Source organism: Diceros bicornis, chromosome 3, assembly GCF_020826845.1.
Source record: "Diceros bicornis minor isolate mBicDic1 chromosome 3, mDicBic1.mat.cur, whole genome shotgun sequence".
In the NCBI taxonomy this organism is placed as follows: domain Eukaryota; kingdom Metazoa; phylum Chordata; class Mammalia; order Perissodactyla; family Rhinocerotidae; genus Diceros; species Diceros bicornis.
The window spans coordinates 81319227-81337797 of NC_080742.1; the positions used below are offsets into that span (position 1 = coordinate 81319227).

The following is an 18571-nucleotide window of genomic DNA, read 5'->3' on the forward strand; positions in this document are numbered from 1 at the left end:
CTCTCCAACTGTATTCTACTTTTTCAAAGTTATTTTGGCTATTCTAGGTCCTTTGTGTTTCCATATCAATTTTAGAATTAGCTAGTCAATTTCTGCAGTAAAACTTGCTGGGACTTTGGTTGGGATTGCATTGAATGTACAGATTAATATGGGATATTAACATTTTAACAATGTTAAGTCTTCTGATCCATGAATAGGGTATAGTTCTCCATTAATTCTTCCTTAATTTCTCTGAGCATTTCTTTGGTAGATTTCAATGTGTAAATCCTACATATTGTTGGTCAGATTTGTCTCTAAGTGTATTAGGCAGCTTCAAATTGTCCCGCAGCTCACTGAATGCTGATGTTCATTTTTTTTCAGTCTTTTTTTTCTTGGTGTTTTCTTTTGTATGGTTTCTGTTACTATGTCTTTAAGTTCACTAATCTTTTCTTCAATTCCTAATCTATTGTTAATCCCATGTAATGTAATTTTTATTAAATTGTAGTTGTGACCTCTAGAAGTTTAATTTGGGTCTTTTTTTTTTTTTAAGTATCTTCAATGTCTTTGTTTACACATTCAGTCTTATAGCTTCTTGAATGTATGGAATACAGGTGTAATAACTGTTTTAATGTTCTTGTTTACTAATTTTATCATCTTTGTCATTTTTGGGTTAGTTTCAGTCGACTGATGTCTCCCCTCCCTTCCTTTACATGCCTTTTACTTTTTGGATGCTAGATATTATGAATTTACCTTGTTGGGTACTGATATTGGATGTCTTTGTTTTCCTATAAATATTGTTGAGCTTTGTTAAATTGCTGTAGTTAAATTATTTGGAAACAATGTGGTCTTTTCAAGTCTTATTTTAAATTTTGCTAATTGGGAGCAGAGCAGCATTTAGTCTAGGGCTCATTTTGTCTCACTGCTGTGGCAAAATCCTTTTGAGTACTCCACCCAAAACTCTGTGAATGATGAGCTTTTCACTCTGCTGCGTGATTTCAGATAATTGTTCCCAATAATCCATTCAGGTGGTTCTTTTCCTGGCCTGGAGCAGTTTCCTGTCAGCAGGTGCTGATGATACTCAGCTGAAGACTCAAGGGAGCCCCCTCTACAGATCTCCAAGTGCTCTGTGTAGCTATCTCTCCTCTCTATCACTCTGCCCTGCAAACTCGAACTGCCTTCATGTCCAAGGTTTTGAAACCTGTTTTGTTCATTTGTTAGTTGTTTCAGATGGGAGAGTAAGTCCAGTCCCTGTTATTCTGTCTTGGCCAGAAGTGGAAGTCCATTGGTGCTTCATATTTTTAAAAATATCTTTAAAGATTAATTTTCATGGGTCAAATTTTGTGTTGTGTATGCTCAGAGAGGAAGAATAAGGTAATCAGATGTGCTATATAAAATTATAGCAGGAAAGTGAACTTGTTATCTCAGCACTGATGGTCTTTCTGATTTTGCAGAATATTTAAACAGTTAAATACCTTTACTTCATATAGTACCTTTTTAGGAACTTTTCCTTCAGAACTCTTAGAAATGCTTTGGAACTATTATTCATCTGTTTATGTATTTCTCTATTTTTAAAAATATAGTTCTTTCTTGTTTAGCTTATTTAATGCCTGTGATAGTATTGTTAATTGTTAGCCTAAGTAATGTGGTAGGTAAATGGGTTTTCGTTGGGCCACACAGTATTTAGATCTTCTTGTTGGTTGGTGTTTTGCTCTTTGTTTGCATTTGATGTTTGCAGTCTGTGCTTGCATTTTTCGGTTTGCAATGGTGCGCCCTGCTCCCTATTCTACTCTGCTGCTGCGTACATTTTTGTTAACTGCTTTCAAAAGCCATGAAATGAGTTATGATCTTGGTCTTTATAGTAGCCAGTCCTTTATGTGTTGGGAATTTCACCTTGGAAAACATGGCAACTCGCCATTTAACAGGAAGTTATATGGGAAAATTCTTGTGTATCATTTGATAGACAAGAAATACACAGAAAATTAAGTATTTCAAGATCCTTAGGAGAACCTTTTTTTGACTTTTATGTATTCTTTTAAAAGTATTTATAAAGCCCTTGCAAAAAATAAAGTGGCACGTAATTCAAAAAGTGTTTTTCCATTTAAAACTTGGTGCCTATCATTGTGCTGAATTTTATACTCAAAATATCACTTGAGAGCTTGTTACAAATGCAGAATCTCAGGCACCACCTGACCAGAATCTGCATTTTAACAAGATTCCTACAAATTTCAGTAGCCCTAAGGACATAATTTAGTTGGGGAAATAAGATAGAAGAAACCAGTTAGCATTGTTAACGTTTTTTAACCAAGATAATGGTATTACGGCTATGGTTTTTTTTTTTTTTTTGTGAGGAAGCTTGGCCATGAGCTAACATCCGTTGCCAGTCTTCCTCTTTTTGCTGAGGAAGATTGGCCCTGAGCTAACATCTGTGCCTATCTTCCTCTGTTTTGTGTATGGGATGCCTCCATAGCATGGCTTGATAAGTGGTGCGTAGGTCCATGCCCGGAATCTGAACCTGCGAACTCCAAGCCACCAAAGTGGAGTGCTCGAACTTAATCACTGTGCAACTGGGCTGGCCCTGCTATGTTTTTTTTTGTTATAAAGATTATTCTTAAGAGATATATACTGAAATATATACCAGTAAAAATGATATCATGTCTGAGATTTGCTTCAGAATAATTGGGAAAGAGGGTTGGAGTCAGTGTGGGTATAGATGAAACAGGATTGGAATGTGTTGATAATAGTCGAAGCTGGGCTTTTTCAATGAGTCTCATAATTTTTGTACGTGTTTGAAAATTTCTATAAAAATGTATGTCTGCATGTGTGTTTATATATGTATGCTGGAGAGAGGGAAGGGGGAAGGAATTACAAGTTTCTGTAGATTACTCGCAGAAATCCTACATAATATATTCTTCATGTCTTGTCCACCCAGCCCCCACCCCGACACCCTCCCTCCCAGAGGCACCTTGCACATTAACGTATTAAAGTCTCCTGGATGTCTGCAGTTATGAAACTTGCTTCAATCTGTGTAACCCGGAATTTCGAAAATAACCTATTACCACAGAACACCTATTAATATCTTCTAAAGCATCTTTCTGAGGAACTCAACAGAAACTCTGCATTAGGAAATGTTATACACCTTTAAAATGACCAAATACTATAATGTGTTATAGTAACAAAACATTCCACTGGAGCTGAAAAATGAGATAATGTGGACAAAGCTTTAAGGAGGATGTGGGGCTTAAAATGGAAGTGGGAAAAGAGGTATAGCTTGGTTCAGTAGGGTAGGGGTAGATTTTAAGTTGACTTTGTCAACCCTGAACTCAGTTTTATGCTTTAGTGGGGGTAATTTTACTTAATTTTAGATAATGGCTTTCTCTTTTGGCTACAAGATTTATAGCTTTTGGTCCCCAAAAGTGTTTTGTATAGCAAGTTAATTGAAATAGTATTGAAAAACTGCCTGTGTTTTCTGTAGTAGTTGGCCCTAAGTGCTGTCTGAAGCAAGACACCAGTGAATTTTCAGTTGACTTTAAAGCAGAAATTGTTTACTGTCACTTGGTATTAAATGAATCTCCTTGTAGTGAATTAAGGGATGTTGTTTTTATGCATCAGAAAACTTTTTCAGAGGGACTTGTCATCCTGAATTGCTGTCAGTTGGGATGGGATTATCTTGTATTTTGTGGGCTCTAATAAAACATAATTAAGAAAGAAGCAATTGCAGTGTATAATTGAATATAATAAAATCCGATTTAAAAGTGTAATGTAGATTTGGTTATGCTTTGAGTGAAACCATATCTTATGTGATTATATAGTGATACACATCTCGAACGTTTCTTTAATGTGTGATGTTTTTCGCGAGCAGAATTATGATGAAGGTTTGTTATTTTTATAATTCATCGGAAGCATTTATAGCCTCTTCATAGTATACAGAGTGCTCTGCTTAGCATAATAGGCTTTGCAGACCTACTTCTCAACTTGTTTGGATAGTGTTTATATTCTTAGCAATCTCTCTTCCTCTTCTTCAGTTTGTACTTTCACTCTACACATGCTTATAACTGTCTTTAGTTCCCCTGCTGACATGGTAGGTATATGTTGCTGTCACACATTTTTTACGTTGGCTGTTTCGTATTTTAAAGGAAAAGAAAATCTGATGCTCACACTTTGAAATAAAATAGATCTAATAGTGGAACCTAATATCTTCTGGTTAAAAGCAGTTTAGGAAAGAAAATGGGATTTACGTTTTGAAGAATCTTGTCAGCTCTAGACTCTTTTTTCTTGTGTTAGGATCAATAACAAAAAGGAATATTATGTTCTAGAAAGATCAATAAGCTAATAGTTAATTTTTTTCCTGCTTGAGGGAGGTTCTGAAACTAGTTAACGTTTGAGTATTTGTTGAGAGTTTAAAAATACTCAGTTTTGCCTATGGTAATGTGTTAGAATATTTTGTAAATAAATACATATGACTCCTTGTCTAGTGCTCTTTCCATTATGCAATTAAAAAAATTTGTTAGTTGTCCTAACAAGAGAGAAAGTAGCACTGATTGAGGGGTTCAGGTGCTTGATGAGTAAAAAGTGTAGGGGTTGTGAGACATCAGTTTGTCTGCTCAGAGGCCCATTGAGTACTTTCCAGAATGGGGATCATTGAGGAGATTTGATTCTTATTGTAGATTGTGCTCGATAGAGCTGTAGTTTCCTGATAAGTGATTTTTTGGGATATGTGGAGCCTTACTTGTAATTAGTTTTTCTGAGTTGCTTGAAGGGATTTCCATTAATTGTTTTGTTAATCTTTATTGTTCCTGGAGGAGAGGTCACTGGATGCCAACAGGGAATGCCCTTAGTAGACAATTAAACCTATTAACTGTTTTCAGAAGGCATGAGTTAATGCTAATTATTCTGCAGGTGTCACCAAAATTCAGGTGTATTACATTAAGTATTTCTTATAGCGGGTTAATTAGTTTAGTTATCTGAGGCTGTATTAGGCAGCTAATTCTTGTTGTGGATTTGCCAAGAATCTGTGTTGCTATGGCTAAGGGCCGTGACTGATAACATCTGCCTTGAGAATTTACCCAACCAAAATAATACTGCCTGTGTTTTAGAGGGTGGTGTATTAGTCTACCCTGGCTGCCGTAACAAAATACCGCAGACTGCATGGCTTAACAACAGAAATTTATTTTCTTACAGTTATGGAGGATAGAAGTCCAAGATCAAGGTACCATCAGGGTCAGTTTCTGGTGAGGGCTCTCTTCCTTCTCACAGTGTCCTCACATGGCCTTTCCTCTGTGGGTGCATGGGGAGAGAGAGAGACAGGGCTCTCTTGTGTTTCTTCCTCTTCTTATAAGGACACCAGTTCCTTATGGCCTCATTAAACCTTTATTACCTCCTTTATAGACCCTATCTCCAAATAGGAAGTTAGGGCTTCAACATATGAATTGGGAGGTGGAGTGGGGGGGTCCACAATTCAGTCCCTAACAGGTAGTACTCTGGGAACTCATTACTTTATTAAAATACCTTAAACTGCTTCCAGAATGATAGTATGTCACCACCTACAAGTAATCTCGAGGCTCGGGCAAGAGGTCTGGTCAGGCTCTTAATTTTTCACAATTGGTTGTCAACCTTACTGCTTGCTTTTCTGGCTTATAATATTCAGTAGTCCTCCACTAACCCTCTAAAACCAAATAGTCGTACTGTAGACTCTTCAAAAAGAAGTACTGTCTGATCAGCTTGAACTATCAAAAGGCTTGCTGAGAGGAGGAAATTCATAAAACGTGATTTGATCCGCTTAGTCCTATAAATTCCCTAAGTTGTAGCCTTAGATCAAAATGGATCATTGGAAAGCTTCATAGTGGGACTATATTTAGAACCTTTCAAAATCTCTAGGTCTGAGTTATGTTTTAATGTTATGTTCTTGAAGGAACTTATAAGAAATGGCCATGTAAAATTTGTTTTCAGAAAGTTGTTGAGGACTTGGGTCACTATATTGTATAATGTCTTCCTTATTGTTATAAGTGAAAGATTTCTTTTAGAATTCAGGACTAGTTTAAAGTTTGCTTCCTCAAAGGAACTGGAATCTATCTTTTTGATAATGACAATTATATAACTGGCTATGTTTCCCTTTTTGCATTGGTTACTAGGAAGCTCAGAGTTAGATTAGGGACTCATTTCGTATAAACTATGTTTGCCCCTATGACCTGCATACTGGTCGTGTGCGTTTGTATGGCATTGTTTTGTCTTGCATCTCCTTAGTTCCACTTTCTCATTTGTATTATCTACATTCTTGTACAAACCATCTCATATCTTTTTTGGAAAGAGGTGGGATAGAATTAAAATGAAACTTGAAAGTCAATATTGTTATTCAGTTTTAGTATTCACTATTAAATCCTGGTTCAAAGCTGTCATTCTTTGCCTGGGTGCTAACTCCCGAGTGACTTCAAAGAACATTTTCAGAGTAAAAGCCCACAAAGCTGTACCTCATCTGGCTCCCAGCTTGCTCTCTGACCTCCTCTATCCCTGTCGCCCTTCCTCGCTTCTCTAAAGCCACATTGAGCTCCTTGCCTTCCTTGTTCCTTGAAAAGGCCAAACACATCCTGCTTCAGGGCCTGTCCATCTTCTGTTCTCTCTGGAATTAGCTTCCCTAGATAGTGTCACCTCTCTCCCCTCACTTCCTAGAAAACTCCATTCAAATGCCTCTTTATTTGAGAGGCCCTCCCTGGCCTCCTTATGTCAAATAGTCCCCATCCTCCTACCCTGCCTTTGTTTTTGCCATAACTGCTAGCTCCCGGCCTCCATGTGTTATGTGTTTCTCTGGTTTTTTTGTTTGTTTGTTTTTTCGTTTTTCCTCCCCAAAGCCTCAGTACATAGTTGTATATTTTAGTTGTTAAGTCCTCTAGTTCTTCTATATGAGCCGCCGTCACAGCATGGCCACTAACAGACGAGTCAGGTGTGGTTCAGTGCCTGGGAACTGAACCCCGGGGCCGCCGAAGCTGAGAGCGCCGAACTGTAACCACTGGGCCATCCGGGCTGGCTCTGTGTTTCTCTGCTTTATTGCCTGCTTCCCTGCTAGACTGTAAGCTTCGTGAGGGAGGGATTGGTTTTGTTCACAGCCGTATCTCTAGCCACTTAGAACTGTGTTTGCTAAGTAATAGGTGCTTAATAATTATTTGTTGAATGAATACAGGAACTAAATAGGGTCACTGTAACTATTGTTTGTCTTTTCTTAGAGATTTTTGAAGAGGCATTTGTGTGGGATAATTTAGTTGCAATTGTTTCTTAAGGTGGGGAACTGCCCCCTGTTACCTCTTCAGATCCTGCGTCTTGCTGCTGCTCATTATTTAGCTTTTCCTAAGCGCTTAATGTACTGGGCACCATAAGAATACAGAGGAAAGGTCTGATCTCAGTTCATAAGTAAACATCCTCAGGAACTTGCACATAGGGGAGGCTTTAGGGGATCTGGGCTAACAGTGTTGTGACTCATAGATGATTTATTTTGTTCCTAATAATGTATCAGCCCACACTTTGATTGCATTTTATATTTTACAAAGCACATTCACACACTTCTCCAGTCCTCACAACAACCTGGTGAGGCAGGGGCACTTAATTTCTTGTCTGTTTGACAGGGAAAGAAACAGCCCCAGAGAAGTTAAGTGACTTGCCCAAGGTCAGAGAGCTTGAAAGTTGCAAACGCCTCATGTTTGACGTATTTGATGAGAGTAGTAAGAAACTTTTCTGGTGGGTTCTTAATGGTAGTATTTTAGATTTGTTTTTTCTTTGTGCATCCTTTTATTCTGTCTTTGACTGAAGGTTATTGTTCCTCTCAGTAATGGGTTACCTTTGGGTGACTTATTTTCATAGGTGTGCTTTTTCGTTTGCTTGATCTTCCTTTTGTCTTTTTAAAGAGTAATATCGACTTTTGTGGACTTGCTCTTGTCTGGACTCCATTACTCTATTAAGTCCAAAGTGAAAGCAAAATTGCTCCGTAGAAGGAGCCAGTGATGGTGACTAGTTATTTTCCTTTCAAAACACTTGACTGTCTACACTTAAATACAGCAGCTGGTATAAAAGAAGGAAACTGACAAATTCAGTTTTAGATCTGCAATTATTTACCGTGGGTTTTTATGCTTGTTTACAGGGCTTGCTTGGAGCTGATGGCTGTGAATTCACTAGACCCATGTAACATACGTGTTCCTACTAGGTGCTGTTAACGATAGCTTAACGCGTACGTGTACTGTGTCCTTTTAGCCCCTTAGGTAAATAAATTCCTTCCTGGGGATTAATTAGTCATGGTTAGAGATGTCATTCATCATGCAAAATGCCAGAGCTGTCTTAGTAAAAAATTCTTAGTGATCCAAAAATGTCTCTGGGTCCACTTAACTGGAATGTAGTTTACACTTGTGTGTTCCTCCATGATCTTGGCAATAGTTTGTAAATCATAATGGTTTTGAGATAGGAATGGAATAAAATATCTGAAGAAGGATTCAGCGACTGGAATGCATCTTAGGGTGGCGACTTCAAGCCATTTGTCCTCTGCTCGTGACTTTTAGCTTGTGCTTTTTTAAACCCTCTTGTCCAGATTCGACTTACTCCTAAAAAAGCTGCTTAGTGCTCTGTTTGTGTGTCTAGCTATCCACTCTTCTCTTTACATGTGAGCTGTAGCTTTTATAGGTGCAGTCCTGCAGCTCAGGAGCTGAAGGCAGGAAAAGGAAGATTTTATAACATGTGGAGTGGAAAAGGGCATGGGCTTTGGAGTCAAGTAAACTTGGTTTTAATTCCGATTCTGATATCACTAGCTGTGTGCATGTGTGTCAGTTACTTTACCTCTCTGTTCCTCTGATTCTTTATCTGTAAAAAGGGTGGTGATACTGTCTTTCCAGACTATTTCGAGGATTGCCTTAGATTATGTGTGCAAAATAACCACTACCTTGCCTGGTGTATAATAGACACTCAATAGTTTATATCCTGTGCCACACTTTCACCTTCCCTTCCCCAAAAGTAGGACACAGGGATGCATGTAAATTTCTGCATTTAGTTTTAAAATTTCCCAAGTAGAGAAAGAGTGAGAGCTGGCTTGTCAGCCTTTACTGCCAAAGGGATCTTGGATAATTTTTGGACTCAATAAAAAAATGCCTTGTAGCTTTAGGCTAGTGCTCATATTATGGGATATAAAACCTCTTCCTGTTTGAACTGATCACACCCATATTAGGAGTATGTTGTGTTCAGTTCTGAGTACCATGTGTTGAGAGGCAGGATAGGGAAGCTTTTAAGAGACAGACTCTCCAGGTTTGAGGCCTGACTCTACTACTTAAAAGCTCTGTGCCTGGAAAACACAACTCAATCTCTTTGGCAAAAAGAGGGTTAATGATGGCACCTACTTCATAGGGTTGTTGTCAGGAATAGATGAATTATTATGGTAAATCACTTAATGCCAGGCACATAGTAAGTTCTATGTGAGTGTTAGCGTTTTTGAGGGGACTCGAGAGGGAAGCAACAAGGATGGTGGGCTTTGTGGAAGCCGTGTTGTGGAAGAAATGGTTGAAGAAATTGGAGGTGTTTAACCTGAGAAAGAAAGAAATATTGAGAGTCCTTTACCATTTAAAGAGAAATTTTACGGAGGAGGGAATAGACTTATTTTGTGTTACTGACAAAGTTGGAACTAGGATCAATGGGTAGACGTTATAGAGAGGCTGATTTTATTTTATTTTAATGAAAGGCTTTGTAATAAGTAGAGCTGTTCAAAACTGCAGTGAGTTGCTTTGTGAGCTAGTGACCTTTCCATCACATGGTGGATTAGAAGGCTGAGGAGAAGTTCCTGACCTGGCTGGTGCGTTGAGCTAGATGACAAGTGTTCTCTTCTCCCCTACTGTCAGTTCAGGTCAAGTGACTGGCTTAAAGCAGGATAACCCCACACTGAAATTTGTTGGGTTTTGGTAGCACGTGTGGGAACTTTCTCTTTAGAATTAGTCTGCTTTTATGGTCTATCATTCATTGATTTTGCAAATATTTATTGTGTGAGACATTGTATTTCTGGTGTCAGTCTGCAGAAAAGAAAACAGGTTGAAAATGAGTCTTTATTTACTGTGTACTATTGCTTGACACCATGCAATCCTTGGAGGAACCCAATCAATTAGGTTTCATTATTGTCGGGAGGCAGTTTTCCTTGGGAGTGTTGTGTTTCTGAAGTTGTTGTGAGCAAAGCACTGAGGGCCCTTTGTATTAGACTGTTTTGTCAAAGATGTTTCTTTAACAAACAGTCTTGGAAGATAGGGTTAATCTCTCCCTCCATAGTGAAGGGCAGGCATGTTTAATGCCCAATATAAAAGATTTGGTTTTCTAAGCTCAGAGTTCTTCTCCAGGAACTCACAGTGTATGCAGGCATCCATTTGGGCCCATCTGCTTAACCCCCGTGGGACTTGGGGGAATGGGGTCTGAACAGATATGCTGGTGCTTGTGCTACTTGCTGTGCTATGAGTAATAAAGTCCTTAGCCTCTGACCCAGGAGTTTTGTGTCTTCTACCAGCGTCCATATGACTCTGGCAGGCTAACTTGTTAGCTTGTAAGTAGGATAAAATCTCAGACTCTTCACAGTTCTTGACATTAAGGCGGAGTAAAGTGAGAGTCAGAGAGGTCAGATCTCATGCCTAGCGCCAAATGATTGAGTGTTTGGGGGTGACGTGTCTCCAAAGGATATCCTTTCCATTACTTTGTAGACACATGCTACTGCTTTTGCTGCTTATGCTACTACTACTGCTATTATGACTATAATAGCTAGCAACCACAACCAACATTTGTTGAGTGCTTCATGATAAGCCAGGCCTTGTTTCATCTCATTTAATTCTTACAACAACCCTATAAGGAAGGCATACTAATTATCTCCATTTTATAGATGAGCAAAATGAGATGCCAAGACCAAGGTCATATGGGTAGTAAATGGTGGAGCCAGGATTCTAAGCCAGGTTATTTGACTCCAGAGCCCATGACTCTGTTAGGAGCATAATCTGCAGTTAGGAGCATAATCTGAAAACAGACTGACCTGGGTTTTCCCTGTACTATCCCTTACCCTTCTTTGTGTGGGGTGGAGCAAATTAATTTAACCTCTTCAAATCTCAGCTGCTACATCTGTAAAAAGGGAGAGGGAGAATAATAATAGGACCCACTCCAAAGGGCTGTTATGAGGATTAAATATACATTCTGTAAAGTGTGCAGCACAGCTGGTTCCTGGCGGCTAGTAAGCCTCTCTAAATATTAGCGGCTGTTATTATTATTATTATCCTTGCTGCCTTCCTTTTCTCTAATTAAAAAAAAAACTTTAATGGTTTTGTACTCGCAGAGTTCTCTAATGTAAGTGTTTTTTACTAAAGGCAAAATGTCATTCAGCCCAGTTTACATCATGAGGATGAATTATGAATTTCAAATGTGGGGCAAACCTGGCATGGCACAGGCTATTTCTTTATGTAAAAATGAAAATAGAAGCTAAAACCCCCTGTAGACCCAATTTACTGTCTAATCTTCATTTTAGTAATCCTTTCTATTTCCTAAAGAACTCCTTATGTTCGGGTAATGTGTTACAGTGACAGCTGATGCCCAAGAAGGTGTCCTCTCTGGGCCTGACATTTTCCTTAATGGTAATTCTACTAGTTAATGTAAATAATGTGAAATGTTTGGCATGTTTCCTTCCACGAATGGTGGTGGAGAGGAAATCATACAAAGCATTATAAAGATGGCACACTGATCCAGTGGAGCTTTGAAAACTCTCTGGCAGTTTGCTGTTACAAGGGGAAATGATAGAGTTAAATATCCAGAACTCTTTCCTTTGGGACAGTTGATAAATTGAAGGCATTTTCTGATTGTGCTTTACTTTAGATTAACAGCCAGGAAGGTTTCAGATTTAAAGAGCAAAGTTATGTATCATAGAAAAAAGAAGACGTGCTAAGCTATTCTGTACTCAAATATTGCAGGTAATCTTGGTAGCTCTGTGTTTGAAACCAAATTCCCTCTAAGTTCTCCACCCTGATTTATTGGTCAGACATTTGTGTGGTTTTCTCTACCTGCGAGTAACCTTGGAGGTAGTCTGGTGTAGGATCACCAGTTGACAGAAGAGGACATAGGATCTGGCATGGTAAAGGCCTTCCTTCAAGTCTTGGGGTTCCCAATGTGTTGCTTTCCTGAGTGTACCCCACATTTCTTAGAGGCTTCACCTTGTCCTTCATTATGTTTCTATCTGTCCTCCCCCACCCCCGCCCTCCCCTCATTTCGTGCTAGACCTGATCTCTTGTCATCCCTAACACATTTACAAAATTCTTTTTGAAGGTTGGATTGAAATCAAAGACTGGCCTGCTGAATCTCCCTCTAAATTGAAAAAGAAGTTTTATATATTATGTGGCTCATGAATTAAGATCTTCTGCTCTAAATGACAGTTTGGAGAAGACTGTTGTACAGTATTTTGCTTGCAAATATCTAGAAGTGGGTATGTGATTGATTTGCTGACAGACCATCTCTGAAAGCAGTTCTAATGATGGACTTATAATTGATTACATCCATCACTGAGAACCTAAAATACCCCCCTCCCTAAATTAAAAAGGATAAATGAAACAAAGTATGCTGAATGTATAAGCTGACAAATCGGAGGGAATTTAATGAAACTCTAAATTACCCCAGCCAACAGATAAGAGAAAAAGGTTTCTTTGTTACTGATTATAACACTAAATTAAAAAAAAATTATCAAAGAAAGATAATAGATGAAACAAAGATCTGTGGCCCATGTATCAAACTAAGTTATTGAAAGATTTTTAATAAGTGTATCTATCTCATTCCCTGGTTATTGTTGATTCATATCAATCTTGTTAGTGCTGTTGGAAGAATAGTAAAAGCAGGGACCGTCTTGTACTCTAGCTTATATTATTGCTGTTGTAACAGATTTTAGAATTAATATGACCTTATTTCTAGGCCGCTGGGGGCTCTGTACTAAATTCAGGTCATTTAAATGAGCTGTTTGGATGGTGGTTCCTCAGTGTATGAGTGATTTTATAGGTTAGTACTCTTTCAGCTATGTGTAGAAGACCAAGTGCAAGTGACTTAAACAATGGATATTTATTCCCTCACCTAACAAGAAGTCCTGAGGTAAGGCAGTTGCAGGGTGGGCTGCTTTGGTGGCCTAATGACATAAGAGCAGTAGCTCGGCATTTCTCTTGGCTTTCTCTTCCATGGTTGTAAGATGGCTGAAGTATTTGAGGATCTTAGCTTTGTATAATAATATAGCGTTGGGAAAAGGGACATGCTTCCTGTTAATTTTCTTGCAAGAAAACTATTTCTAGAAGTCCTTAGGTCTCATTGGCCAGACTTGTCGCTGGTAAGGGGAATGGAATTACTAGGATTCACTCAAACAAATCAAGCCCTGCCCAGACTCTTGCAGAGTTCATGATGCCTGTTATCTGATTAAAATTGGTATGCCGAGGAAAAAGTGAAAAGAAAGGCTCATGGATAGGCAACCAACAAATCCACTTAGATGGGCTATTGGAATTTTCTATGAGAGTGGTTTCATATTCTCTGTAACTTGTTTTATTTCCTAGTTAGTGAGATGAATGTGCTGGCATGTTCATTAACTCATCTTTCTTTTCCTTTTTGCTTTTACATTTGACTTGAAGTATTCGTGTCTTTACCAGGACTCTGTCTACCAGTGATGATGTTGAAGACAGAGAGAATGAGAAGGGTCGCCTTGAAGAAGCCTATGAGAAGTGTGACCGTGACCTGGATGAATTGATTGTGCAGCACTATACAGAATTGACGACAGCCATTCGCACATACCAGAGCATCACAGAACGCATCACCAACTCCCGAAATAAAATAAAGCAGGTGAGCCTCCTTTCTTCTTGTCTGCTGCTTGTAGCACCTTCTGTTAGTCCAGGTGTTGTAGCTCGGAGAGGTGCTGGGTTAGTGGCTGACGGCCTTAATGAGTGACTCCTAATGATGCTTTTCAGGAGTTATGCAGGTGTTGGGAAAGCCTGGCTGAAGAGGATTGCAGAGGGCCACCTAGGCTTGCTTCTTCCCTCCCCTAGGTCTTACCCTAGGCTTCTGCCATCACTTCTCACTGCCGTGTGACAATGTGAAATGACATAGGCAATGGCCTCAACTTGAGGAAGACTGAAAGGAATCCAAACCCAAGAGGAGAGCTCTTTTAAGACTCTAGGGCCTCTTACTAGTAGAGGCTCCTGTCACAGTGTAGTATTTAATGTGCTCATTTCACACATTGTGTGTGTATGTTGCTATAGCAGTTGAAAAACTTTTTTGTTGTTGAAATTTTGCCTTTGAGTATGTCACCTGATTTGAAGTTGGTTGTGATTTTTCTGCAGTCATTATACATTCTTGGTAATTTTTGTGAAGAAAATCTAACTTAGAAATTATTTAAACATGTAGTGAAATATTTATGAATACTGAAATTCTTGAATATCATTCTTTAGTAGTGACAAGCATGTATTAGTTTTTATCTTGTAATTTTCTTTTCATATTTTGGAGCTGTTTCTTTTCTCTTTCTTTCACTCTTTTTTCTCTTTCTCCTTTCTCTCTTCCTCCCCCTCTTCCCTCCTCCTGCCCTCTTCCCACTTCTTTCCTTCCCCCTTCCTTCCTCCCTCCCTCCCTCCCTTCCTTCCTTCCTTCCTTTCTTCCTTCCTTCTTTTCTCCTCACCTTGCCTCCCTCCCCTACTTCCTTGTGGTAGGTCCTTGAAAAGGTCTTGGTTCCTGGGAACCATGTTTTTAGTGCCTAATGGATAAAGTGGGTTCATAAGGAGTATGTTTATATTTGGTCAAGGGATGAACTGATCAAATAAAGGTTATTTACTGTCATATCATAGTTATGTGGTTCTCGGCTGTGTATTTTGAGAGTCACTCCCTTAATATCTTTTAGTGCTACTCTTTGATAAATAACAGTAATTGCTACACTTATTGAGCACTGATTCCTTGCCAGGCATGATTATGTCTGTTCCTCACTCAGCAAATTTAGGATTTGAACTCTGGTCTCCCTGACTCTAAAGCCTTTGCTGCTGGTTTTCAGACATTTTTTTAAGCAGTAACTTCCCCTTTTTAAAATAAGATATTTTGCAGAACCCCAACATACCAATCACCTCTTGTTTGGTGTTGGAGTGAGAGATTCAGAGCCTCATGCTTAGTCCCTTCCTCAGCACTTGGCCGGTGCCCCTCAAGCATCTGTGTGGCCAGAGGGCTGCACAGACCGTTTGAAATGCACTGCCCTGTGCTATTTGATTAGTTAGGAAGTTTCCTGGACTGTACCTGCCCTATAATAGCTGTGCTTGTGGCATTCTCACATGTTTTCTTCCTGTCTCTTAAACCTTAGAATTCTGATTTTGTAAGCAGATACATAAATTATTCTTCTAAGAATGCCGAAGCTTTTAATCTTTTTTGAAGCAATGTGTTGCCCTCTTTACTTGAAAATTAACTGGGCATTTTCAAAAGGAATACTTTCATTCTTAGCCTTTACAAGTGGTGAGTTCTTCCAATGGATTTATCTGTGAAAGTAGGTAAAGCTATAGATCAGTTGCTCTAGTTTTAAAATAAACTGTAGTCCATTTTGACCCAATATACTAAGCCCAAGAGGGGTCAGAAAATGAAATATAGAGCTGCTGACCTTCTGGCTTTACCTCGGGGAATCGCAGTAAGGGTGAAGGACCTTTGGGTATTTGTTTTCTGATTAGTTTCCTTGACTGAAAGGACTGTGTCCTAATCTCAAGGGGAGCACTGCTGTGGTTTCTGTCCTGACTCCCTGTCACTCTGAGTCGATATCATCTTTGCCCAGACAAAGAGTGTTTGCTGGTATTGAAAAAGAGAGTCTCATCTTGATTATTTCACATTTGTTTTAGTAGCCACAGTCTTTTCACCATCCTCGGTTTTAAGTATCCTGGAGTTTGAGCAAAAGAAAACTTTGTGTTTATTATATCAGACAGTTGTCAAGAAAGTAAATGTCATATAATTCTGTGTTATGAATTAGCTTCAGTATTAGGAAGAGAAAGAAAGGGCTAAAGCTCTTTTCAAAAAAGCCTTTAATAATTGATAAATGGGAGAAAAAAATGTTGGTTAAAAATGAAAGTGAATTAGTTTTTGTTGTATAATTTGACAGTGTTGTACCGTGAAAGTCCATTTCTTATCACCATGGAAACGATATTTCCTTGCTAATCTTTCCCTATCATTTTTGATTTTTAATTGCACTTTGGATTAGATACAAAATATAGGTATGTATATTTTAAAAGTAAAAATAGGGATGATTCAGTAATCATAGGACTGCATTATTTCAGAGCCAAGCAAGATGTTGAGAATGTATAGATTTGAGTTGAAATTTTCTTTCTGCATCTGCCAAAAGAATGTAATGAGCATTCATTCAACAAATATTTGATGAGTGCCAGCTACGTCCCTGGTTCTGTTTTAGATGCTGGGGCTATATCAATGGAAAACACCAGTCCCTGTCCTCATGGAGCTTACATGCTAATGGGAGGAGACAGAAAAACAAACAAATAGATGATATTTAACAACATTGACTTAGTCTCTGTATGTTAAATGTCTGTTTTGTGCTGAGCATTGCTCTAGATTCTAGGGTATAGAAGTGAATAAAACAGACACAAATTTCTATCCTGGTAGAGTTTGCATTCTCGTTTACGTTCTGGTCAAGGGAGATAGGCTATAAATTAATAAGTAAAATATGGTGTAACAGATGATAAGAAGTGCTGTGCAAAAAAAAAAAAAAAAAGCAAGGAAGGGAGAATAGGTAGTTGCTGTTTTATTTTTATTTGTTTATTTTTTTGCTGGGGAAGATTCGCCCTGAGCTAACATCTGTGCCAGTCTTACTCTATTTTGTATGTGGATTGCTGCCACAGCGTGGCCGCCGACGAGTGATGTAGGTCCATGCTTGGGAACTGAACCCCGGCCGCTGAAGCAGAGTGCGCCAAACTTAACCACTTGGCCACAGGGTTGGCCCCCAGAAGTTGCTGTTTTAAATAGATTGGTCAGGGAAACCTTCACTGAGGGTACATTTGAGCCGACACCTGAAGGAGGTGAGGGAGAGAGTCAGGAAAAGCACCTCAGGAAGAAAGAATAGCAGATACAAAAGGATCCTGGAGCAGGAACGTGATTGGAATTTTGCGATAGCAGCAAGAGGCCAGTGGGGCTGGAGTAAAGTGGGAAGTGGAGCGAGTAGCCAGACTGGAGAGCAATGAGAGAGTTGGTGGGTGAGGTGTGGCAGAGTGGGCCAACTCATGCAGGGTCTTGATCACTGTCAGGACGTTGATTTTAACTCTGAGTACGATGGGAAACCATTGTAAGGCTTTGAGCACAGGAGAGGCGTGATGTGACTAACATTTTGAAAGGGCCGTACTAGCTACTATACTGAGAATCGATTTTAGTGGGGACCAAGGCAGGTGAAGATGTTCATATTCATGCTTTTGTTACCTTTAAAAGTTTGAGAACACAGAACTGTTTATATTTCCCATTTTGATATTAGTTTCATATATGGATTTATGTTGTATTGGTAGGATCTGTGTCCTGGAGGATGATATGAACTGCCAGATTTGACTCTTCCCAGGTGGTCCAAACTTTTTTACATCAGTCAAGTCCATTTGCAGTTTTTTCTAGATTAAAAAAAAATGTGCAAATAAAATACCATGTATGATTGATTAGGTCAAATAATGTGGGTAATAGGCAAAATATTTGAACAATCCTGTTATTTTTGAATACATTGTAAAATTGGTCAAACCGAGATGTTATTACATTAGAAAACTTCAGAATTCATGCATTCCGCCAGTGCCTCTCATAATAATAACTATTATAGCAGCAACATGAAAAGAGATGAACATGAGGGGATACAAGTTGGGGACTCTGGCCATGTAGGTGATGCCTATGAGTATTTCCTCCATGGTGTACTAGGCAGGCGAGATGACAACAGATTTCTTTAGAGATACTAAGTAGTCCATCTAATGCCTATTGTAGGAGCAAGTAGGCAGAAGGGAAAACACAGATACTTGTCTCTGTTGTGATGTGTACACAAACACTTTACATTTCACCCGGATTTTGGCTCCCTGGTGGTGCTAGATCAAACTCTTAACTCATTTTTCTTGCCTGTAATTGGAAATAACTATACATGATTATTCAAGTGAAGTTGTTAGGGCTTAATCATTGAGTAATGCAACATTCGTTACTCAACATTTACCTGAAGTAATTTTGTGGCTTTATATGAAAGTATACCTTGAAAGGTAGAATTAGAATGAAGAATAACCTTAATTAATATTTAAAAAGTCAGAGGAGAACAACATGATTTTGGTAGGAAGTTATTTACAGCCAAAATATAAGATGGGAAATCCTAGCTGCTTGTATGTGAAAGGGAGAAAAGTCTGGGAATGGACACACTAAACAGTGGGCAATAATGAGATATCGTAATTTAAAATCTGGGCAGTAGTCTGGAGTGCATTAATGCAGTCACAAGAACTATGAGGTAATCTTTCCATTAAGTTTCACTGTATCAGTATATGTGTATTGTATCCAGACTGCAACTCAAGAGGAAAATATTGCCCTGGAAAGAGTTGAGTGGAGCCTCTCAGAGAATCGAAGA

At 38.9% G+C, this 18571-nt stretch overlaps 1 protein-coding gene across 2 annotated transcripts in view; it reads left to right on the top strand.

The window, feature by feature from the left end:
* Positions 1 to 18571, top strand: part of EXOC4 (exocyst complex component 4) — a 736987-nt gene that overhangs the window by 7363 nt on the left and 711053 nt on the right. For both annotated transcript variants that reach the window (XM_058530219.1, XM_058530228.1), the window contains exon 2: positions 13629 to 13818. In XM_058530219.1, coding sequence (XP_058386202.1) covers positions 13629 to 13818 — 190 coding nt within the window. The remainder of the gene's footprint in view (positions 1 to 13628; positions 13819 to 18571) is intronic.